The 25,445-nt window shown below is 33.3% G+C and overlaps 1 protein-coding gene across 2 annotated transcripts in view; it reads left to right on the top strand.

Moving 5' to 3' along the window:
• LOC133607855 (transcriptional coactivator YAP1-like) overlaps positions 1–25,445 on the top strand; it is a 70,661-nt gene that overhangs the window by 17,555 nt on the left and 27,661 nt on the right. For both annotated transcript variants that reach the window (XM_061962869.2, XM_061962868.2), the window contains exons 4-5: positions 17,319–17,470; positions 18,588–18,676. In XM_061962869.2, coding sequence (XP_061818853.1) covers positions 17,319–17,470; positions 18,588–18,676 — 241 coding nt within the window. The remainder of the gene's footprint in view (positions 1–17,318; positions 17,471–18,587; positions 18,677–25,445) is intronic.

Below are 25,445 nucleotides of genomic sequence, written 5' to 3'. Positions count from 1 at the left end.
ATACAAGCAGTCCTGCAGCGTGTTCTCTTGTGTTATATCATGTCTAATACAAGCAGTCCTGCAGCATGATATCATGTGTGATACAAGCACCCCTGTAGCATGTTTACTTGTGTGTGTGATATCATGTGCGATACAAGCAGTCCTGCAGCGTGTTTTCTTGTGTGTGATATCATGTCTGATACAAGCAGTTCTGCAGCGTGTTTACTTGTGTGTGATATCATGTGCGATACAAGCAGTCCTGCAGCGTGTTCTCTTGTGTTATATCATGTCTAATACAAGCAGTCCTGCAGCATGATATCATGTGTGATACAAGCACCCCTGTAGCATGTTTACTTGTGTGTGATATCATGTGCAATACAAGCAGTCCTGCAGCGTGTTTTCTTGTGTGTGATATCATGTCTGATACAAGCAGTTCTGCAGCGTGTTTACTTGTGTGTGATATCATGTGCGATACAAGCAGTCCTGCAGCGTGTTCTCTTGTGTTATATCATGTCTAATACAAGCAGTCCTGCAGCATGATATCATGTGTGATACAAGCACCCCTGTAGCATGTTTACTTGTGTGTGATATCATGTGCGATACAAGCAGTCCTGCAGCGTGTTTTCTTGTGTGTCATATCATGTCTGATACAAGCAGTTCTGCAGCGTGTTTACTTGTGTGCGATATAAGCGGTCTTGCAGCATGTTTACGTGTGTAATATCATCTGTGATACAAGCAGTCCTGCAGCGTGTTTACTTGTGTGTGTGATATCATGTCTGATACAAGCAGTTCTGCAGCGTGTTTACTTGTGTGTGATATCATGTGTGATACAAGCAGTTCTGCAGCGTGTTTACTTGTGTGTGATATCATGTGCGATACAAGCAGTACTGCAGCGTGTTTTCTTGTGTGTGATATCATGTCTGATACAAGCAGTTCTGCAGCTTGTTTACTTGTGTGTGATACAAGCAGTCCTGTAGCATGTTTACTTGTGTGTGATATCATGTGTGATACAAGCAGTCCTGCAGCGTGTTTACTTGTGTGCGATATCATGTCTGATACAAGCAGTTCTGCAGCGAGTTTACTTGTGTACGATACAAGCGGTCTTGCAGCATGTTTACGTGTGTAATATCATGTGTGATACAAGCAGTCCTGCAGCGTGTTTTTGTGTGTGTGATACAAGCCCTCCTGCAGCTTGTTTACTTGTGTGTGATATCATGTGCGATACAAGCAGTCCTGCAGCGAGTTTACTTGTGTGTGATATCATGTGCGATACAAGCAGTCCTGCAGCGTGTTTACTTGTGTGTGATATCATGTGCGATACAAGCAGTCCTGCAGCGAGTTTACTTGTGTGATATCATGTCTGATACAAGCAATCGTGCAATGTATTTACTTGTGTCTGATAGCATGTGCGATACAAGCGGTCCTGCAGCGTGTGTACTTGTTTGTGATATCATGTCTGATATAAGCGGTCCTGCAGCCTGTTTACTTGTGTATGATATCACGTGCAATACAAGCGCTCTTGCAGCGTGTTTGCTTGTGTGTGATATCATGTGCGATACAAGCCGTCCTGCAGTGTGTTTACTTGTGTGTGACATCATGTCTGATACAAGCAGTCCTGCAGTGTGTTTACTTTTGTGACATCATGTCTGATACAAGCAATCGTGCAATGTATTTACTTGTGTGTGATATCATGTGCAATACAGACGGCCCTACAGTGTGTTTACTTGTCTGTGATATCGTGTCTGATACAAGCGGTCCTGCAGCGCGTTTACGTGTGTGTGACATTACGTGCGATACAAGCGCTCCTGTAGCGTGTTTACTTGTGTGTGTGTGTGTGTGTGTGTGTGTGTGTGTGTGTGTGTGTGTGTGTGTGTGTGTGTGTGTGTGTGTGATATCATGTGCAATACAGGCGGCCCTGCAGCGTGTTTACTTGTCTGTGATATCATGTCTGATACAAGCAGTCCTGCAATGTATTTACTTGTGTGTGACAGCATGTGCGATACAAGCAGTCTTGCAGCGTGTTTACTTGTGTGTGTGTGTGTGTGTGTGTGTGATATCATGTGCGATACAAGCAGTCCTGCAGCATGTTTACATGTGTGTGATATCATGTCTGATACAAGCAGTCCTGCAGCATGTTTACTTGTGTGTGATATCACGTGCGATACAAGCGCTCCTGCAACGTGTTTACTTGTGTGTGTGTGTGTGATATAATGTGCGATACAAGCTGTCCTGCAGCGTGTTCACTTGTGTGTGATATCATGTGCGATACAAGCTGTCCTGCAGCGGGTTTACTTGTGTGATATCATATCTGATGCAAGCAGTCCTGCAATGTATTTACTTGTGTGTGATAGCATGTGCGATACAAGCGGTCCCGCAGCGTGTTTACTTGTCTGTGATGTCATGTCTGATAAACGTGGTCCTGCAGTGTGTTTACTTGTGTGTGTGATATCACGTGCGATACAAGTGCTCCTGCTGCGTGTTTTTGTGTGTGTGATATCACATGGGATACAAGCGGTCCTGCAGCGCGTGTACTTGCGTGTGATATAATGTGCGATACAAGCAGTCCTGTAATGTATTTACTTGTGTGTGTGATATCATGTGCGATACAAGCAGTCCTGCAGCAAGTTTACTTGTGTGTGATATCATGTGCGATACAAGCAGTCCTGCAGCGAGTTTACTTGTGTGATATCATGTCTGATACAAGCAATCGTGCAATGTATTTACTTGTGTCTGATAGCATGTGCGATACAAGCGGTCCCGCAGCGTGTGTACTTGTCTGTGATATCATGTCTGATACAAGCGGTCCTGCAGCCTGTTTACTTGTGTGTGATATCACGTGCAATACAAGCGCTCCTGCAGCGTGTTTACTTGTGTGTGATATCATGTGCGATACAAGCCGCCTTGCAGCGTGTTTACTTGTGTGTGATATCATGTCTGATACAAGCAGTCATGCAGCGGGTTTACTTTTGTGACATCATGTCTGATACAAGCAGTCCTGCAATGTATTTACTTGTGTGTGATATCACGTGCATTACAAGCGTTCCTGCAGCGTGTTTACGTGTGTGTGTGTGTGTGTGTGTGTGTGTGTGTGTGTGTGTGTGTGTGTGTGTGTGTGTGTGTGTGTGCGCGTGCGCGATACAAGCGGCCCTGCAGCGTGTTTACTTGTCTGTGATATCATATCTGATGTAAGCGGTCCTGCAGCCTGTTTACTTGTGTGTGATATCACGTGCAATACAAGCGCTCCTGCAGCGTGTTTACTTGTGTGTGTGATATCATGTGCGATACAAGCCGTCCTGCAGCGTGTTTACTTGTGTGTGATATCATGTCTGATACAAGCAGTCCTGCAGTGTGTTTACTTGTGTGTGATATCATGTGCGATACAAGCAGTCCTGCAGCGTGTTTTCTTGTGTGTGATATCATGTCTGATAAAAGCAGTTCTGCAGCGTGTTTGTGTGTGTGTGTGATACAAGCCCTCCTGCAGCGTGTTTACTTGTGTGATATCATGTGCGATACAAGCTGTCCTGCAGCGGGTTTACTTGTGATATCACGTGCGATACAAGCGCTCCTGCAACGTGTTTACTTGTGTGTGTGTGTGTGATATAATGTGCGATACAAGCTGTCCTGCAGCGTGTTCACTTGTGTGTGATATCATGTGCGATACAAGCTGTCCTGCAGCGGGTTTACTTGTGTGATATCATATCTGATGCAAGCAGTCCTGCAATGTATTTACTTGTGTGTGATAGCATGTGCGATACAAGCGGTCCCGCAGCGTGTTTACTTGTCTGTGATGTCATGTCTGATAAACGTGGTCCTGCAGTGTGTTTACTTGTGTGTGTGATATCACGTGCGATACAAGTGCTCCTGCTGCGTGTTTTTGTGTGTGTGATATCACATGGGATACAAGCGGTCCTGCAGCGCGTGTACTTGCGTGTGATATAATGTGCGATACAAGCAGTCCTGTAATGTATTTACTTGTGTGTGTGATATCATGTGCGATACAAGCAGTCCTGCAGCAAGTTTACTTGTGTGTGATATCATGTGCGATACAAGCAGTCCTGCAGCGAGTTTACTTGTGTGATATCATGTCTGATACAAGCAATCGTGCAATGTATTTACTTGTGTCTGATAGCATGTGCGATACAAGCGGTCCCGCAGCGTGTGTACTTGTCTGTGATATCATGTCTGATACAAGCGGTCCTGCAGCCTGTTTACTTGTGTGTGATATCACGTGCAATACAAGCGCTCCTGCAGCGTGTTTACTTGTGTGTGATATCATGTGCGATACAAGCCGCCTTGCAGCGTGTTTACTTGTGTGTGATATCATGTCTGATACAAGCAGTCATGCAGCGGGTTTACTTTTGTGACATCATGTCTGATACAAGCAGTCCTGCAATGTATTTACTTGTGTGTGATATCACGTGCATTACAAGCGTTCCTGCAGCGTGTTTACGTGTGTGTGTGTGTGTGTGTGTGTGTGTGTGTGTGTGTGTGTGTGTGTGTGTGCGCGTGCGCGATACAAGCGGCCCTGCAGCGTGTTTACTTGTCTGTGATATCATATCTGATGTAAGCGGTCCTGCAGCCTGTTTACTTGTGTGTGATATCACGTGCAATACAAGCGCTCCTGCAGCGTGTTTACTTGTGTGTGTGATATCATGTGCGATACAAGCCGTCCTGCAGCGTGTTTACTTGTGTGTGATATCATGTCTGATACAAGCAGTCCTGCAGTGTGTTTACTTGTGTGTGATATCATGTGCGATACAAGCAGTCCTGCAGCGTGTTTTCTTGTGTGTGATATCATGTCTGATAAAAGCAGTTCTGCAGCGTGTTTGTGTGTGTGTGTGATACAAGCCCTCCTGCAGCGTGTTTACTTGTGTGATATCATGTGCGATACAAGCTGTCCTGCAGCGGGTTTACTTGTGATATCATGTCTGATACAAGCAATCGTGCAATGTATTTACTTGTGTGTGATAGCATGTGTGATACAAGCACTCCTGCAGCATGTTTACTTGTGTGTGTGATATCATGTGCGATACAAGCAGTCCTGCAGCGTGTTTTCTTGTGTGTGATATCATGTCTGATACAAGCAGTTATGCAGCGTGTTTACTTGTGTGTGATATCATGTGTGATACAAGCAGTTCTGCAGCGTGTTTACTTGTGTGCGATATCATGTCTGATACAAGCAGTTCTGCAGCGTGTTTGTGTGTGTGATACAAGCCCTCCTGCAGCGTGTTTACTTGTGTGTGATATCATGTGCGATACAAGCAGTCCTGCAGCGGGTTTACTTGTGATACCATGTCTGATACAAGCAATCGTGCAATGTATTTACTTGTGTGTGATAGCATGTGCGATACAAGCGGTCCCGCAGCGTGTTTACTTGTCTGTGATATCATGTCTGATACAAGCGGTCCTGCAGCCTGTTTACTTGTGTGTGATATCACGTGCAATACAAGCGCTCTTGCAGCGTGTTTGCTTGTGTGTGATATCATGTGCGATACAAGCCGCCCTGCAGTGTGTTTACTTGTGTGTGACATCATGTCTGATACAAGCAGTCCTGCAGTGTGTTTACTTGTGTGTGATATCATGTGCGATACAAGCAGTCCTGCAGCATGTTTTCTTGTGTGTGATATCATGTCTGATACAAGCAGTTCTGCAGCGTGTTTGTGTGTGTGTGTGATACAAGCCCTCCTGCAGCGTGTTTACTTGTGTGATATCATGTGCGATACAAGCAGTCCTGCAGCGGGTTTACTTGTGATATCATGTCTGATACAAGCAATCGTGCAATGTATTTACTTGTGTGTGATAGCATGTGCGATACAAGCGGTCCCGCAGCGTGTGTACTTGTCTGTGATATCATGTCTGATACAAGCGGTCCTGCAGCCTGTTTACTTGTGTGTGATATCACGTGCAATACAAGCGCTCCTGCAGCGTGTTTACTTGTGTGACATCATGTCTGAAACAAGCAATCGTGCAATGTATTTACTTGTGTGTGATATCATGTGCAATACAAGCGGCCCTACAGTGTGTTTACTTGTCTGTGATATCATGTCTGATACAAGCGGTCCTGCAGCGCGTTTACGTGTGTGTGACATTACGTGCGATACAAGCGCTCCTGTAGCGTGTTTACTTGTGTGTGTGTGTGTGTGTGTGTGATAGCATGTGCGATACAAGCAGTCTTGCAGCGTGTTTACTTGTGTGTGTGATATCATGTGCGATACAAGCAGTCCTGCAGCATGTTTACATGTGTGTGATATCATGTCTGATACAAGCAGTCCTGCAGCATGTTTACTTGTGTTTGATATCACGTGCGATACAAGCGCTCCTGCAGCGTGTTTACTTGTGTGTGATATCACATGCGATACAAGCGTTCCTGCAGCGTGTTTACTTGTGTGTGTGTGTGTGTGTGATATAATGTGCGATACAAGCTGTCCTGCAGCGTGTTCACTTGTGTGTGATATCATGTGCGATACAAGCTGTCCTGCAGCTACACAACAGATAACCACACAAGCTAGACAAAGGTAATTATCATTGAACAATAGAACAGCACATGTATCAGTATAAACAAGTATCACATTTAACGATTTAACTTTTTTTTTTTTCATTTTGGATGTTTTTTTGCCACTTTATGTTGTATATTTTTTAGATTTCCAGTTGATTTTCTCATCAATTACACCCAAAAATTTTATTTATTTCACCTACACGTCTGCTCCGTCTATTTATATTTGTGTTTATTTCTCTTCTACTGTTACCCAATAGCATTATTTTAGTTTTACTGAGATACTTTTTTTTTTCCTTTGCATTATGGATGTTTTTTGCCACTTTGTTGTATATTTTTGAGATTTCCAGTTCATTTTCTCATCAATTACACCCAAAAATGTGATTTATTTCACCCTTTCAATGTCTACTCCGTCTATTTATATTTGTTTGACTTTCTCTTCTACTGTTACCCAATAGCATTATTTGTTTTACTGAGATTTTTTTTTTATTTTTTTTTTTTATTTTTCTCATTATTGACGTGTTGTTTTTTTTGCCACTTTATGTTGTATATTTTTTAGATTTACGGTTCATTTTCTCATCAATTACACATAAAACGTGATTTATTTCCCCCTTTCAATGTCTACTCTGTCTATTTATATTTGTTTGACTTTCTCTTCTACTGTTACCCAATAGCATTATTTTAGTTTTACTGAGATTTTTTATTTTTTCCATTATGGATGTTTTTTTGCCACTATATGTTGTATATTTTTTAGGTTTCCAGTTCATTTTCTCATCAATTACACCCAAAAATGTGATTTATTTCACCTACACGTCTGCTCCGTCTATTTATATTTGTGTTTATTTCTCTTCTACTGTTACCCAATAGCATTATTTTAGTTTTACTGAGATACATTTTTTTAAATTTTCTTTGCATTATGGATGTTTTTTGCCACTTTATGTTGTATATTTTTGAGATTTCCAGTTCATTTTCTCATCAATTACACCCAAAAATGTGATTTATTTCAACCTTTCAATGTCTACTCTGTCTATTTATATTTGTTTGTCTTTCTCTTCTACTGTTACCCAATAGCATTATTTGTTTTACTGAGATTCTTTTTTTTTTTTTCTTTTTTTTTCTTCTCATTATTGACGTGTTTTTTTTTTTGCCACTTTATGTTGTATATTTTTTAGATTTCCGGTTCATTTTCTCATCAATTACACTTAAAACGTGATTTATTTCACCCTTTCAATGTCTACTCCGTCTATTTATATTTGTTTGACTTTCTCTTCTACTGTTGCCCAATAGCATTATTTGTTTTACTGAGATTTTTTTCGATTTAAAAAAAATACATTTCATTATTGACATGTTTTTTTGCAGCTTTATGTTGTATATTTTTGAGATTTCCAGTTCATTTTCTCATCAATTACACCCAAAAACTTGATTTATTTCACCCTTTCAATGTCTGCTATGTCTATTTATATTTGTTTGACTTTCTCTTCTACTGTTACCCAATAGCATTATTTTAGTTTTACTGAGATCTTTTATTTTTTATTTTTTCCATTATGGATGTTTTTTTGCCACTTTATGTTGTATATTTTTTAGGTTTCCAGTTCATTTTCTCATCAATTACACCCAAAAATGTGATGTATTTCACCTACATGTCTGCTCCATCTATTTATATTTGTGTTTATTTCTCTTCTACTGTTACCCAATAACATTATTTTAGTTTTACTGAGATACATTTTTTTTAATTTTCTTTGCATTATGGATGTTTTTTGCCACTTTATGTTGTATATTTTTGAGATTTCCAGTTCATTTTCTCATCAATTACACCCAAAAACGTGATTTATTTCCCCCTTTCAATGTCTACTCTGTCTATTTATATTTCTTTGACTTTCTCTTCTACTGTTACCCAATAGCATTATTTTAGTTTTACTGAGATTTTTTTTTTTTCATTATGGATGATTTTTTGCCACTTTATGTTGTATATTTTTGAGATTCCCAGTTCATTTTCTCATCAATTACACCCAAAAATGTGATGTATTTCACCTACCCGTCTGCTCCGTCTATTAATATTTGTGTTTATTTCTCTTCTACTGTTACCCAATAACATTATTTTAGTTTTACTGAGATACATTTTTTTTTATTTTCTTTGCATTATGGATGTTTTTTGCCACTTTATGTTGTATATTTTTTTAGATTTCCAGTTCATTTTCTCATCAATTACACCCAAAAAGGTGATTTATTTCAACCTTTCAATGGCTACTAAGTCTATTTATATTTGTGTTTGTCTTTCTCTTCTACTGTTACCCAATAGCATTATTTTAGTTTTACTGAGATTTTTTTTTAAATATTATATGAGATTTTTTTTTAATTTTTAATTTTTAATTTTCCCATTATTGACATGTTTTTTGCCACTTTGTTGTATATTTTTGAGATTTCCAGTTCATTTTCTCATCAATTACTCCCAAAAATGTGATTTATTTCACCCTTTCAATGTCTGCTCCGTCTATTTATATTTCTTTGACTTTCTCTTCTACTGTTACCCAATAGCATTATTTTAATTTTACTGAGTTACATTTTTTTTATTTTCTTTGCATTATGGATGTTGTTTTGCCACTTTATTGTATATTTTTGAGATTTCCAGTTAATTTTGTCATCAATTACACCCAAAAATGTGATTTATTTCACCCTTTCAATGTCTGCTCCGTCTATTTATATTTGTGTTTGTCTTTCTCTTCTACTGTTACCCAATAACATTATTTGTTTTACTGAGATTCTTTTTTTATTTTTATTTTTCTCATTATTGACATGTTTTTTTTGCCACTTTATGTTGTATATTTTTGAGATTTCCAGTTCATTTTCTCATCAATTACACCCAAAACGTGATTTATTTCCCCCTTTCAATGTCTGCTCCGTCTATTTATATTTCTTTGACTTTCTCTTCTACTGTTACCCAATAGCATTATTTTAATTTTACTGAGTTACATTTTTTTTATTTTCTTTGCATTATGGATGTTGTTTTGCCACTTTATTGTATATTTTTGAGATTTCCAGTTAATTTTGTCATCAATTACACCCAAAAATGTGATTTATTTCACCCTTTCAATGTCTGCTCCGTCTATTTATATTTGTGTTTGTCTTTCTCTTCTACTGTTACCCAATAACATTATTTGTTTTACTGAGATTCTTTTTTTATTTTTATTTTTCTCATTATTGACATGTTTTTTTTGCCACTTTATGTTGTATATTTTTGAGATTTCCAGTTCATTTTCTCATCAATTACACCCAAAACGTGATTTATTTCCCCCTTTCAATGTCTGCTCCGTCTATTTATATTTGTTTGACTTTCTCTTCTACTGTTACCCAATAGCATTATTTTAGTTTTACTGAGATTTTTTTTTCTTCATTATGGATGTTTTTTTGCCACTTTATGTTGTATATTTTTTAGATTTCCAGTTCATTTTCTCATCAATTACACCCAAAAACGTGATTTATTTCCCCCTTTCAATGTCTACTCTGTCTATTTATATTTGTTTGACTTTCTCTTCTACTGTTGCCCAATAGCATTATTTGTTTTACTGAGATTCTTTTTTTATTTTTATTTTTTACTTTTCTCATAATTGACGTGTTTTTTTTTGCCACTTTATGTTGTATATTTTTTAGATTTACGGTTCATTTTCTCATCAATTACACTTAAAATGTGATTTATTTCACCCTTTCAATGTCTACTCTGTCTATTTATATTTGTTTGACTTTCTCTTCTACTGTTGCCCAATAGCATTATTTGTTTTACTGAGATTTTTTTCGATTTAAAAAAAATACATTTCATTATTTACATGTTTTTTTGCCGCTTTATGTTGTATATTTTTGAGATTTCCAGTTCATTTTCTCATCAATTACACCCAAAAATGTGATTTATTTCACCTACACGTCTGCTCCGTCTATTTATAATTGTGTTTATTTTTCTTCTACTGTTACCCAATAGCATTATTTTAGTTTTACTGAGATACATTTTTTTTAATTTTCTTTGCATTATGGATGTTTTTTGCCACTTTGTTGTATATTTTTGAGATTTCCAGTTCATTTTCTCATCAATTACACCCAAAAATGTGATTTATTTAAACCTTTCAATGTCTGCTCCGTCTATTTATATTTGTTTGTCTTTCTCTTCTACTGTTACCCAATAGCATTATTTGTTTTACTGAGATTCTTTTTTTATTTTTATTTTTTACTTTTCTCATTATTGACGTGGTTTTTTTTGCCACTTTATGTTGTATATTTTTTAGATTTACGGTTCATTTTCTCATCAATTACACTTAAAATGTGATTTATTTCACCCTTTCAATGTCTACTCCGTCTATTTATATTTGTTTGACTTTCTCTTCTACTGTTACCCAATAGCATTATTTGTTTTACTGAGATTTTTTTCGATTTAAAAAAAATACATTTCATTATTTACATGTTTTTTTGCCGCTTTATGTTGTATATTTTTGAGATTTCCAGTTCATTTTCTCATCAATTACACCCAAAAATGTGATTTATTTCAACCTTTCAATGTCTACTCCGTCTATTTATATTTGTGTTTGACTTTCTCTTCTACTGTTACCCAATAGCATTATTTTAGTTTTACTGAGATTTTGTTTTTTTCATTATGGATGATTTTTTGCCACTTTATGTTGTATATTTTTGAGATTTCCAGTTGATTTTCTCATCAATTACACCCAAAACGTGATTTATTTCACCCTTTCAATGTCTGCACCGTCTATTTATATTTGTGTTTGTCTTTCTCTTCTACTGTTACCCAATTGCATTATTTTAGTTTTACTGAGATTTTTTATTTATTTTTAATTTTCCCATTATTGACATGTTTTTTTTGCCACTTTATGTTGTATATTTTTGAGATTTCCAGTTAATTTTCTCATCATTTACACCCAAAAACGTGATTTATTTCCCCCTTTCAATGTCTACTCCGTCTATTTATGTGTTTGACTTTCTCTTCTACTGTTACCCAATAGCATTATTTTAGTTTTACTGAGATTTTTTTTATTTTTTTTTTGCATTCTGGATGTTTTTTGCCACTTTGTTGTATATTTTTGAGATTTCCAGTTCATTTTCTCATCAATTACTCCCAAAAATTTGATTCATTTCACCCTTTCAATGTCTGCTCCGTCTATTTATATTTGTGTTTGTATTTCTCTTCTACTGTTACCCAATAGCATTATTTTAATTTTACTGAGTTAAATTTTTTTTATTTTCTTTGCATTATGGATGTTTTTTTGCCACTTTATTGTATATTTTTGAGATTTCCGGTTCATTTTCTCATCAATTACACCCAAAAATGTGATTTATTTAAACCTTTTAATGTCTACTCTGTCTATTTATATTTGTTTGACTTTCTCTTCTACTGTTACCCAATAGCATTATTTTAGTTTAACTGAGATTTTTTTTTTTTCATTATGGATGTTTTTTTGCCACTTTATGTTGTATATTTTTGAGATTTCCAGTTCATTTTCTCATCAATTACACCCAAAAATTGGATTTATTTCACCTACACGTCTGCTCCGTCTATTTATATTTGTGTTTATTTCTCTTCTACTGTTACCCAATAGCATTATTTTAGTTTTACTGAGATACATTTTTTTTATTTTCTTTGCATTATGGATGTTTTTTGCCACTTTATGTTGTATACTTTTGAGATTTCCAGTTCATTTTCTCATCAATTACACCCAAAAACGTGATTTATTTCCCCCTTTCAATGTCTACTCTGTCTATTTATATGTGTTTGTCTTTCTCTTCTACTGTTACCCAATAACATTATTTTAGTTTTACTGAGACTATTTTTTAAATATTATATTTATTTTTTCTCATTATTGGCGTGTTTTTTTGCCGCTTTATGCTATATATTTTTGAGATTTCCAGTTAATTTTGTCATCAATTACACCCAAAAATTTGATTTATTTCAACCTTTTAATGTCTACTCCGTCTATTTATATTTGTGTTTGTCTTTCTCTTCTACTGTTACCCAATTGCATTATTTTAGTTTTACTGAGATTTTTTATTTATTTTTAATTTTCCCATTATTGACATGTTTTTTTTGCCACTTTATGTTGTATATTTTTGAGATTTCCAGTTAATTTTCTCATCATTTACACCCAAAAACGTGATTTATTTCCCCCTTTCAATGTCTACTCCGTCTATTTATATTTGTTTGACTTTCTCTTCTACTGTTACCCAATAGCATTATTTTAGTTTTACTGAGATTTTTTTTATTTTTTTTTTGCATTCTGGATGTTTTTTGCCACTTTGTTGTATATTTTTGAGATTTCCAGTTCATTTTCTCATCAATTACTCCCAAAAACGTGATTTATTTCCCCCTTTCAATGTCTACTCCGTCTATTTATATTTGTTTGACTTTCTCTTCTACTGTTACCCAATAGCATTATTTTAGTTTTACTGAGATTTTTTATTTTTTATTCTTTCCATTATGGATGTTTTTTTGCCACTTTATGTTGTATATTTTTGAGATTTCCAGTTCATTTTCTCATCAATTACACCCAAAAAGGTGATTTATTTCAACCTTTCAATGTCTACTCCGTCTATTAATATTTGTGTTTGTCTTTCCCTTCTACTGTTACCCAATAACATTATTTTAGTTTTACTGAGATTATTTTTTTAATATTATATGAGTTTTTTTTATTTTTTTTATTTTTAATTTTCCCATTATTGACATGTTTTTTGCCACTTTATGTTGTATATTTTTGAGATTTCCAGTTCATTTTCTCATCAATTACACCCAAAAACATGATTTATTTCCCCCTTTCAATGTCTGCTCTGTCTATTTATATGTGTTTGACTTTCTCTTCTACTGTTACCCAATAGCATTATTTTAGTTTTACTGAGATTATTTTTTTTTTCATTATGGATGTTTTTTTGCCACTTTGTTGTATATTTTTGAGATTTCCAGTTCATTTTCTCATCAATTACTCCCAAAAATGTGATTCATTTCACCCTTTCAATGTCTGCTCCGACTATTTATATTTGTGTTTGTATTTCTCTTCTACTGTTACCCAATAGCATTATTTTAATTTTACTGAGTTACATTTTTTTTATTTTCTTTGCATTATGGATGTTTTTTTGCCACTTTATTGTATATTTTTGAGATTTCCGGTTCATTTTCTCATCAATTACACCCAAAAATGTGATTTATTTAAACCTTTTAATGTCTACTCTGTCTATTTATATTTGTTTGTCTTTCTCTTCTACTGTTACCCAATAGCATTATTTTAGTTTTACTGAGATTTTTTTTTCCCATTATGGATGTTTTTTTGCCACTTTGTTGTATATTTTTGAGATTTCCAGTTCATTTTCTCATCAATTACTCCCAAAAATTTGATTTATTTCACCCTTTCAATGTCTGCTCCGTCTATTTATATTTGTGTTTGACTTTCTCTTCTACTGTTACCCAATAGCATTATCTTAATTTTACTGAGTTACATTTTTTTAATTTTCTTTGCATTATGGATGTTTTTTTGCCACTTTATGTTGTATATTTTTGAGATTTCCAGTTAATTTTCTCATCAATTACTCCCAAAAATGTGATTTATTTCACCCTTTCAATGTCCGCTCCGTCTATTTGTATTTGTGTTTGTCTTTCTCTTCTACTGTTACCCAATAGCATTATTTTAATTTTACTGAGTTACATTTTTTTAATTTTCTTTGCATTATGGATGTTTTTTGCCACTTTATTGTATATTTTTGAGATTTCCAGTTCATTTTCTCATCAATTACACCCAAAAAGGGGATTTATTTCAACCTTTCAATGTCTACTCCGTCTATTTATATTTGTGTTTGTCTTTCTCTTCTACTGTTACCCAATAGCATTATTTGTTTTACTGAGATTTTTTATTTTTTATTCTTTCCATTATGGATGTTTTTTTGCCACTTTATGTTGTATATTTTTTAGATTTCCAGTTCATTTTCTCATCAATTAAACCCAAAAATGTGATTTATTTCACCTACACGTCTACTCCGTCTATTTATATTTGTGTTTATTTCTCTTCTACTGTTACCCAATAGCATTATTTTAGTTTTACTGAGATACTTTTTTTTTTTTTTTTTCTTTGCATTCTGGATGTTTTTTGCCACTTTGTTGTATATTTTTGAGATTTCCAGTTCATTTTCTCATCAATTACACCCAAAAATGTGATTTATTTCCCCCTTTCAATGTCTACTGCATCTATTTATATTTGTGTTTGTCTTTCTCTTCTACTGTTACCCAATAACATTATTTTAGTTTTACTGAGATTATTTTTTTAATATTATATGAGATTTTTTTTTAATTTTTAATTTTTAATTTTCCCATTATTGACATGTTTTTTTTTGCCACTTTATGTTGTATATTTTTGAGATTTCCAGTTCATTTTCTCATCAATTACACCCAAAACGTGATTTATTTCACCCTTTCAATGTCTACTCCGTCTATTTATATTTGTGTTTGACTTTCCCTTCTACTGTTACCCAATAGCATTATTTGTTTTACTGAGATTCTTTTTTTCTCTCTCTCTCATTGTCGTGTTTTTTTGCCACTTTATGTTGTATATTTTTGAGATTTCCAGTTCATTTTCTCATCAATTACACCCAAAAATGTGATTTATTTAAACCTTTTAATGTCTACTCTGTCTATTTATGTGTTTGTCTTTCTCTTCTACTGTTACCCAATAGCATTATTTTAGTTTTACTGAGATACATTTTTATTTTATTTTATTTTTCATTATCGACATGTTTTTTTGCCATTATGTATTGTATATTTTTGAGATTCCCAGTTCATTTTCTCATCAATTACACCCAAAAATGTGATTTATTTCACCCTTTCAATGTCTACTCCGTCTATTTATATTTGTTTGTCTTTCTCTTCTGCTGTTACCCAATAGCATTATTTGTTTTACTGAGATTCTTTTTTTTTTTTTTTTTTTTTTTCTTTCTCATTATTGACATGTTTTTTTTTGCCACTTTATGTTGTATATTTTTGAGATTTCCAGTTCATTTTCTCATCAATTACACCCAAAACGTGATTTATTTCACCCTTTCAATGTCTACTCCGTCTATTTATATTTGTTTGACTTTCTCTTCTACTGTTACCCAATAGCATTATTTTAGTTTTACTGAGATTTTTTTTTTCCCATTATGGATGTTTTTTTGTCACTTTATGTTGTATATTTTTGAGATTTCCAGTTCATTTTCTCATCAATTACTCCCAAAAATTTGATTTATTTCAACCTTTCAATGTCTGCTCCGTCTATTTATATTTGTGTTTGACTTTCTCTTCTACTGTTACCCAATAGCATTATTTTAGTTTTCCTGAGATTTTTTTTTTAATTTTTAATTTTCCCATTGACATGTTTTTTTGCCACTTTATGTTGTATATTTTTGAGATTTCCAGTTAATTTTCTCATCATTTACACCCAAAAAGGTGATTTATTTCAACATTTCAATGTCTACTGCGTCTATTTATGTGTTTGTCTTTCTCTTCTACTGTTACCCAATAACATTATTTTAGTTTTCCTGAGATTTTTTTTTTAATTTTTAATTTTCCCATTGACATGTTTTTTTGCCACTTTATGTTGTATATTTTTGAGATTTCCAGTTAATTTTCTCATCATTTACACCCAAAAAGGTGATTTATTTCAACATTTCAATGTCTACTGCGTCTATTTATGTGTTTGACTTTCTCTTCTACTGTAACCCAATAACATTATTTTAGTTTTACTGAGATTATTTTTTTTCATTCTGGATGTTTTTTTGCCACTTTGTTGTATATTTTTGAGATTTCCAGTTCATTTTCTCATCAATTACTCCCAAAAATGTGATTTATTTCACCCTTTCAATGTCTGCTCCGTCTATTTATATTTGTGTTTGACTTTCTCTTCTACTGTTACCCAATAGCATTATTTTAGTTTTACTGAGATACATTTTTATTTTATTTTTTTTTTCATTATCGACATGTTTTTTTTGCCACTATGTATTGTATATTTTTGAGATTCCCAGTTCATTTTCTCTTCAATTACACGCAAAAATGTGATTTATTTTACCCTTTCAATGTCTACTCCGTCTATTTATATTTGTTTGTCTTTCTCTTCTACTGTTACCCAATAGCAATTTTTTTGTTTTGCTGAGATTATTTTCATTTTTTTTTAATTGTAGTTTTACTGAGATTTAAAGAGTCTGTTTTTGTCAAACCATTGTTTCAATGTGTTCATTTATATATTATATTATCTCATTTCATTTCTTCCTGAACAAAACGCACTTGTGTCCTCTGCAAACAATACTAACTTTTTGTTTTTCGTAACTTTACAAGTGTGTTTTCATATAAAGATTGAACAGTTTTGGTCCCGGTATTGATCCCTGGGGTACGCCACAAAATATATCGGGTGCTGTTGACATATTTTGGTGAAGTACCTTCTAACCTGCCATACTGTTGTAATTTATTGATGATTATTTGTGTCAAATGCTTGAGTTGGGTGCATAAACACTGCAGCTGCACAGTGTTTACCATCTATCACATTGCTCGTTTCCTGTTATTTTGATTAATGCCAGATCTGCACCGTTGCCCATCCCGCATTGACACACAGAGTTGTGCAATGATGTGCTGAGATGTTCTTGTCCAACGCTGCTAAGCAGCAAACAAAACGGCAAAGAAGGCCAAACCTGACTGGTGCAGGTTGTTGCACAATTCCCAGAAAGGTTTGTCAGGGAGCGGTCCAGCGACTGTAAAGTATCTGATGAGTACCTGTCGCACAGGTAGAGCCAGTCCCACGCCTCGCCCGCTAAAACACCAACATTTCTTGTGCGTGTGCTCCCGCAGCCACCTGGACAAGACCACCACCTGGCACGACCCCCGGCTGGCTCAGCTGCAGTCGGCCGCCCCGCCACACCCAGGCCCCGCCCCCGTCCACGCCCACTCCCTCAGCCACCCGGCGACTGTCTCCACGCCGCAAAGCATCAATCTGGACGCAGGTACCATGCAAGGCCCAAACCATTTCAAAGTATCCATTTTTCTGTTGTTCACCTCCTGCAGCGAGGCAAGCTCACATTAACTTACCTTTTCTTAACTCAACTTAAATCATTGCGCCAAAATTTTGAAAGCCATATTGGACCAAAAATACAAAAGCAAATCTGTCTGGAGCTGCAAAGAATTAAAGGCCTTATATAAGTGTTATAATGAAGGCAACACATGATGTAAGTGTCTATACTAGCCTACTATCAAAATGACTTTAAAAGTCTTATATACGTGTTATAATCAAGGCAACACATGGTGTAAGTGTCTATACTAGCCTACTATCAAAATGACTTTAAAAGTCTTATATAAGTGTTATAATGAAGGCAACACATGATGTAAGTGTCTATACTAGCCTACTATCAAAATGACTTAAAAGTCTTATACAAGTGTTATAATGAAGGCAACACATGATGTAAGTGTCTATACTAGCCTACTATCAAAATGACTTTAAAAGTCTTATATAAGTGTTATAATGAAGGCAACACATGATGTAAGTGCAAGTTTAAACTAGAGTTGCCGATAATATCGGACTGCCGATATTATCAGCCGATAAATGCTTTAAAATGTAATATTGGAAATTATCGGTTTCAAAATGATCGGTATCGGTTTCAAAAAGTAAAATGTATGACTTTTTAAAAACGCCGCTGTGTACACGGACGTAGGGAGACGTACAGAGCGCCAATAAACCTTGAAGGCACTGCCTTTTGCGTGCCGGTCCAATCGCATAATATCTACGGCTTTTCACACACTCACAAGTGAATGCAGGGCATACTTGGTCAACAGCCATACAGGTCACACTGAGGGTGGCCGTATAAACAACTTTTAACACTGTTACGAATATGCGCCACACTGTGAACCCACACCAAAAAAGAATGACAAACAACATTTCGGGTGAACATCCGCACCGTAACACAACATAAACACAACAGAACAAATACCCAGAAGCCCTTGCAGCACTAACTCTTCCGGGACGCTACAATATACCCCCCCCCCCCGCCCCCCACACTTTGTGACTTCAATATGAAAGGTACATACAGGTTCTTCAAAACCTTTTGGTTTGTGTGTGTGTTGCAGCCCAGAAGATGAACCAGAGCCTCCTCAGCCTGGCCCTGCAGCAACGTCAGGACAAGGAAAGACTCCAACGATGCAAGCAACAAATGCAGGTCAGCCGCTAACACTGCAAGCTCGCACTCGTAGTTGTACTTTGGAGCCTAAATTCTATTTTTAACAGGTCAACTGTATCAAGATATCGGTCTTTTATATCAGTCAATATCGATATTTAATGATATTTTTATGACCTATGGGAAAAAGGGCCGCGACTAACGATTATTTTGATGATTGAAAGTCGATTAGTCAACGATTGTCTGAACGATTAGTCGACTAATCGGATAATAAAGCGTTTTTATGTTTTATAGTAAAGGATAAAACAACACAGTAATAATTAAAAAATAATAATTATATGACCTAATTTTGTATAATAAGTTGGCCCTTTTTTATTTATTTTTTATTTTATTTTTTTACCTGTCATTGCTAGAATTTTTTTTTATCAAAATCAGTGTTGGGGAATTTTTGACCTATTTAGGGCTCCAATTAGTTCACCTGAAATATTCAACTTTGAATTTTTTTGGGGGGGGGGAAATGTTGCCTACTTTGTATTTTTTTTGCCCCCCAAAAATTGACAACATGAAAATGATAAAAACTAAATAATAATTGTCTGACTTATTTTTTTAATAATAAGTTGGCCCTTTTTGGATAACCGAGAACTTTAAGTATGATTTTTTTATTTTTATTTTATTTTTTTTACCTGTCATTGCTAAAAAAAAAAATCAATGTTTTTATTTTTGATCTATTCTAGGGCAAAATTACATGAAATATTCCACTCTGAAATATTTTGGGAGAAAAATATTGTATATTTTGTGTGTAAAAGGGAAAAAACATAAAAATAATAACATAGAAGCGGTCCTATGAGGGCTGGGCCACATGGCTGAAAACTGTATCACGATATCAGTCTTTTATGTCGGTCAATATCGATATTTAATTATATTTTTATGACCTATGGGAAATAGGGCTGCGACTAACGATTATTTTGATAGTCGATTAGTCAACGATTGTCTGAACGATTAGTCGACTAATCGGATAATAAAGCGTTTTTGTGTTTTATAGTAAAGGATAAAACAACACAATAATAATTAAAAAATAATAATTATATGACTTATTTTTTTATAATAAGTTGGCCCTTTTTGGATACCCGAGAATTTTTAGTATGATTTTTATTTATTTATTTTTTTTACCTGTCATTGCTAAAAAAAAAAAAAAAAATGTGTATCAATATCAGTGTTGGGGAATTTTTGACCTATTTAGGGCTCCAATTAGTTTACCTCAAATATTCAACTTTTAATTTTTTGGGGGGGAGAAATGTTGCCTACTTTGTATTTTTTTTGCCCCCCAAAAATTGACAACATGAAAATAATAAAAACTAAATAATAATTATATGACTTATTTTTTTAATAATAAGTTGGCCCTTTTTGGATACCCGAGATCTTTTAGTATGATTTTTTTTTTTTTTTTTTTACCTGTCATTGCTAAAAAAAAAAAATAATGTTGGGAATTTTTGACCTATTTAGGGCTCCAATTAGTTCACCTCAAATATTCAACTTTGAATTTTTTTGGGGGGGGGAAATGTTGCCTACTTTGTATTTTTTTGCCTCCCAAAAAATGACATCAAGGACATGAACATGAAAATGATGAAAACTAAATAATAATTATATGACTTATTTTTAACACTTTTATGAGTGGGGCTTTTTTGGAACTTTTAGTATGATTTTATTTATTTTTTTAAACTTGTCATTGCTCAAAAAAAAATTAAAAAATCAATGTTTTTATTTTTGATCTATTCTAGGGCAAAGTTACATGAAATATTCCACTCTTAAATATTTTGGGAGAAAATGATTGCATATTTTGTGTGTAAAAGGGAAAAAACATAAAAATAATAACATAGAAGCGGTCCTATGAGTGCCGGGCCACATGGCTGAAAACTGTATCACGGTATCAGTCTTTTATATCAGTCAATATCGATATTTAATTATATTTTTATGAGCTATGGGAAATAAGGCTGCGACTAACGATTATTTTGATAGTCGATTAGTCAACGATTGTCTGAACGATTAGTTGACAAATCGGATAATAAAGCGTTTTTATGTTTTATAGTAAAGGATAAAACAACGCAATAATAATTAAAAAATAATAATTATATTACTTATTTTTTCATAATAAGTTGCCACTTTTTGTATACCCGAGAACTTTTAGCATGATTTTTTTCATTGCTAAAAAGAAAAAATTAATCAAAATCACTGTTGGGGAATTTTTGACCTATTTAGGGCTCCAATTAGTTCACCTCAAATATTCAACTTTGAATTTTTTGGGCGGGGGAATGTTGCCTAATTTGTATTTTTTTGCCCCCCAAAAATTGACAACATGAACATGAAAATGATAAAAACTCAATAATAATTGTCTGACTTATTTTTTAATAATAAGTTGGCCCTTTTTGGATACCCAAGATCTTTTAGTATGATTTTTTTTTTTTTTACACCTGTCATTGCTAAAAAATAATAATAATGTTGGGAATTTTTGACCTATTTAGGGCTCCAATTAGTTCACCTCAAATATTCAACTTTGAATTTTTGGGGGGGGTTAAATGTTGCCTATTTTGTATTTTTTTGCCCCCCCAAAAATGACAACATGAAAATGATAAAAACCAAATAACTATATGACTTATTTTTTAATAATAAGTTGACCCTTTTTGGATACCCGAGAACTTTTAGTATGATTTTTTTTCATTGGTAAAAAAAAAAATTTATCAAAATCAGTGTTGGGGAATTTTTTTGACCTATTTAGGGCTCCAATTAGTTCACCTCAAATATTCAACTTTTAATTTTTGGGGGGAGTTAAATGTTGCCTATTTTGTATTTTTTTGCCCCCCAAAAAATGACAACATGAACATGAAAATGATAAAAACTAAATAATAATTATATGACTTATTTTTTAATAATAAGTTGGCCCTTTTTGGATACTCGAGAACTTTAAGTATGATTTTTTATTTTATTTTATTTTTTTTACCTGTCATTGCTAAAAAAATAATCAAAATCAGTGTTGGGGAATTTTTGACCTATTTACCTCAAATATTCAACTTTGAATATTTTTTTGGGGGAAATGTTGCCTACTTTGTATTTTTTTGCCCCCCAAAAAATGACATCAAGGACATGAACATGAAAATGATAAAAACTAAATAATAATTATATGACTTATTTTTAACACTTTTATGAGTGGGGCTTTTTTGGAACTTTTTAGTAGGATTTTTTTTTTTTTTTTAACTTGTCATTGCTCAAAAAAAAAAAAAATCAATGTTTTTATTTTTGATCTATTCTAGGGCAAAGTTACATGAAATATTCCACTCTTAAATATTTTGGGAGAAAATTATTGCATATTTTGTGTGTAAAAGGGAAAAAACATAAAAATAATAACATAGAAGGGGTCCTATGAGGGCCGGGCCACATGGCTGAAAACTGTATCACGATATCAGTCTTTTATATCGGTCAATATCGATATTTAATTATATTTTTATGACCTATGGGAAATAGGGCTGCGACTAACGATTATTTTGATAGTCGATTAGTCAACGATTGTCTGAACGATTAGTCGACTAATCGGATAATAAAGCGTTTTTATGTTTTATAGTAAAGGATAAAACAACACAATAATTATTTAAAAAAAAAAAAAAACATTCTATGACTTATTTTGTAATAATAAGTTGGTCCTTTTTGGATACCCAAGAACTTTTAGTATGATTTTTTTTTTTTTTTTTTTTTACCTGGCATTGCTATAAAATAATAATAATAATCAAAATCAGCGTTGGGGAATATTTGACCCATTTAGGCTCCAATTAGTTCACCTCAAATATTCAACTTTAAATTTTTTTTGGGGGGGGGGGAAATGTTGCCTACTTTGTATTTTTTTGCCCCCCAAAAAATGACAACATGAACATGAAAATGATAAAAACTAAATAATAATTATATGACTTATTTTTTAATAATAAGTTGGCCCTTTTTGGATACTCGAGAACTTTAAGTATGATTTTTTATTTTATTTAATTTTTTTTACCTGTCATTGCTAAAAAAATAATCAAAATCAGTGTTGGGGAATTTTTGACCTATTTACCTCAAATATTCAACTTTGAATATTTTTTGGGGGGAAATGTTGCCTACTTTGTATTTTTTTGCCCCCCAAAAAATGACATCAGGACATGAACATGAAAATGATAAAAACTAAATGATAATTATATGACTTATTTTTAACACTTTTATGAGTGGGGCTTTTTTGGAACTTTTAGTAGGATTTTATTTATTTTTTTAAACTTGTCATTGCTCAAAGAAAAATTAAAAAATCAATGTTTTTATTTTTGATCTATTCTAGGGCAAAGTTACATGAAATATTCCACTCTTAAATATTTTGGGAGAAAATTATTGCATATTTTGTGTGTAAAAAGGAAAAAACATCAAAATAATAACATAGAAGCGGTCCTATGAGGGCCGGGCCACATGGCTGAAAACTGTATCACAATATCAGTCTTTTATATCGGTCAATATCGATATTTAATGATATTTTTATGACCTATGGGAAATAGGGCTGCGACTAACGATTATTTTGATAGTCGATTAGTCAACAATTGTCTGAACAATTAGTCGACTAATCGGATAATAAAGCGTTTTTATGTTTTATAGTAAAGGATAAAACAACACAATAATAATTAAAAAATAATAATTATATGACTTATTTTTTTATAATAAGTTGGCCCTTTTTGGATACCCGAGAACTTTTAGTATGATTTTTATTTATTTATTTTTTTTACCTGTCATTGCTAAAAAAAAAAAAAAATGTGTATCAAAATCAGTGTTGGGGAATTTTTGACCTATTTAGGGCTCCAATTAGTTTACCTCAAATATTCAACTTTTAATTTTTTTGGGGGGGGGAATGTTACCTACTTTGTATTTTTTTTTGCCCCCCAAAAATTGACAACATGAAAATGATAAAAACTAAATAATAATTATATGACTTATTTTTTTAATAATAAGTTGGCCCTTTTTGGATACCCGAGATCTTTTAGTATGATTTTTTTTTTTTTTTTACCTGTCCTTGCTAAAAAAAAATAATAATGTTGGGAATTTTTGACCTATTTAGGGCTCCAATTAGTTCATCTCAAATATTCAACTTTGAATATTTTTGGGGTGGGGAAATGTTGCCTACTTTGTATATTTTTGCCCCCCAAAAAATGACATCAAGGACATGAACATGAAAATGATAAAAACTAAATAATAATTATATGACTTATTTTTAACACTTTTACGAGTGGGGCTTTTTTGGAACTTTTAGTATGATTTTATTTTATTTTTTAAACTTGTCATTGCTCAAAAAAATAAAAATAAAATAAAAATCAATGTTTTTATTTTTGATCTATTCTAGGGCAAAATTACATGAAATATTCCACTCTGAAATATTTTGGGAGAAAATTATTGCATATTTTGTGTGTAAAAGGGAAAAAACATACAAATAATAACATAGAAGAGCCGGGCCGGGCCACATGGCTGAAAACTGTATCACGATATCAGTCTTTTATATCGGTCAATATTGATATTTAATTATATTGTTATGACCTATGGGAAATAGGACTGCGACTAACGATTATTTTGATAGTCGATTAGTCAACGATTGTCTGAACGATTAGTCGACTAATCGGATAATAAAGCCTTTTTATGTTTTATAGTAAAGGATAAAACAACACAATAATAATTATATGACTTATTTTTTTATAATAAGTTGGCCCTTTTTGGATACCCGAGAACTTTTAGTATGATTTTTATTTATTTATTTTTTTACCTGTCATTGCTAAAAAAAAAAAAAAAATGTGTATCAAAATCAGTGTTGGGGAATTTTTGACCTATTTAGGGCTCCAATTAATTTACCTCAAATATTCAACTTTTAATTTTTTTTGGGGGGGGGGAATGTTGCCTACTTTGTATTTTTTTGCCCCCCAAAAATTGACAACATGAAAATGATAAAAACTAAATAATAATTATATGACTTATTTTTTTAATAATAAGTTGGCCCTTTTTGGATACCCGAGAACTTTTAGTATGATTTATTTTTTTTATTTTTTTTACCTGTCATTGCTAAAAAAATAAATCAAAAATCAGTGTTGGGGAATTTTTGACCTATTTAGGGCTCCAATTAGTTCACCTCAAATATTTAACTTGGAATTTTTTTGGGGTGGGGAAATGTTGCCTTCTTTATATTTTTTTGCCCCCCAAAAAATGACATCAAGGACATGAACATGAAAATGATAAAAACTAAATAATAATTATATGACTTATTTTTAACACTTTTACGAGTGGGGCTTTTTTGGAACTTTTAGTAGGATTTAATGTTATTTTTTAAACTTGTCATTGCTCAAAAAAAAATTTAAAAATCAATGTTTTTATTTTTGATCTATTCTAGGGCAAAGTTACAACCATTGTCTTAACGATTAGTCAACTAATCGGATAATTATGTTTTATAGTAAAGGATAAAACAACACAATAAAAATGAAAAAAATTATAATTATATGACTTATTTTGTAATACTTTCACAAGATGGCCCTTTTTGGATCTCCGAGAACTATTAGTAAGATTTTTTTGATTTTTTTTTTTACCTGTCATTGCTAAAAAATAATAAATAAATAAAAATCAGTGTTGTGAATTTTTAACCTATTTAAGGCTCCAAGTACTTGACCTCAAATATAAAATTTAGATTTTTTTTTTTTTTTTGGGGGGGTGTTGCCTATTTTGTATATTTTTGCTAAAAAAAAAAAAAAAAGTGAACATTTTTTGCATATTTTGTGTG

The sequence above is a fragment of the Nerophis lumbriciformis genome, linkage group LG09, assembly GCF_033978685.3.
Source record: "Nerophis lumbriciformis linkage group LG09, RoL_Nlum_v2.1, whole genome shotgun sequence".
In the NCBI taxonomy this organism is placed as follows: domain Eukaryota; kingdom Metazoa; phylum Chordata; class Actinopteri; order Syngnathiformes; family Syngnathidae; genus Nerophis; species Nerophis lumbriciformis.
Note: the sequence above shows the minus strand (reverse complement) of the source record. Positions and strands in the feature narration are given on the sequence as shown.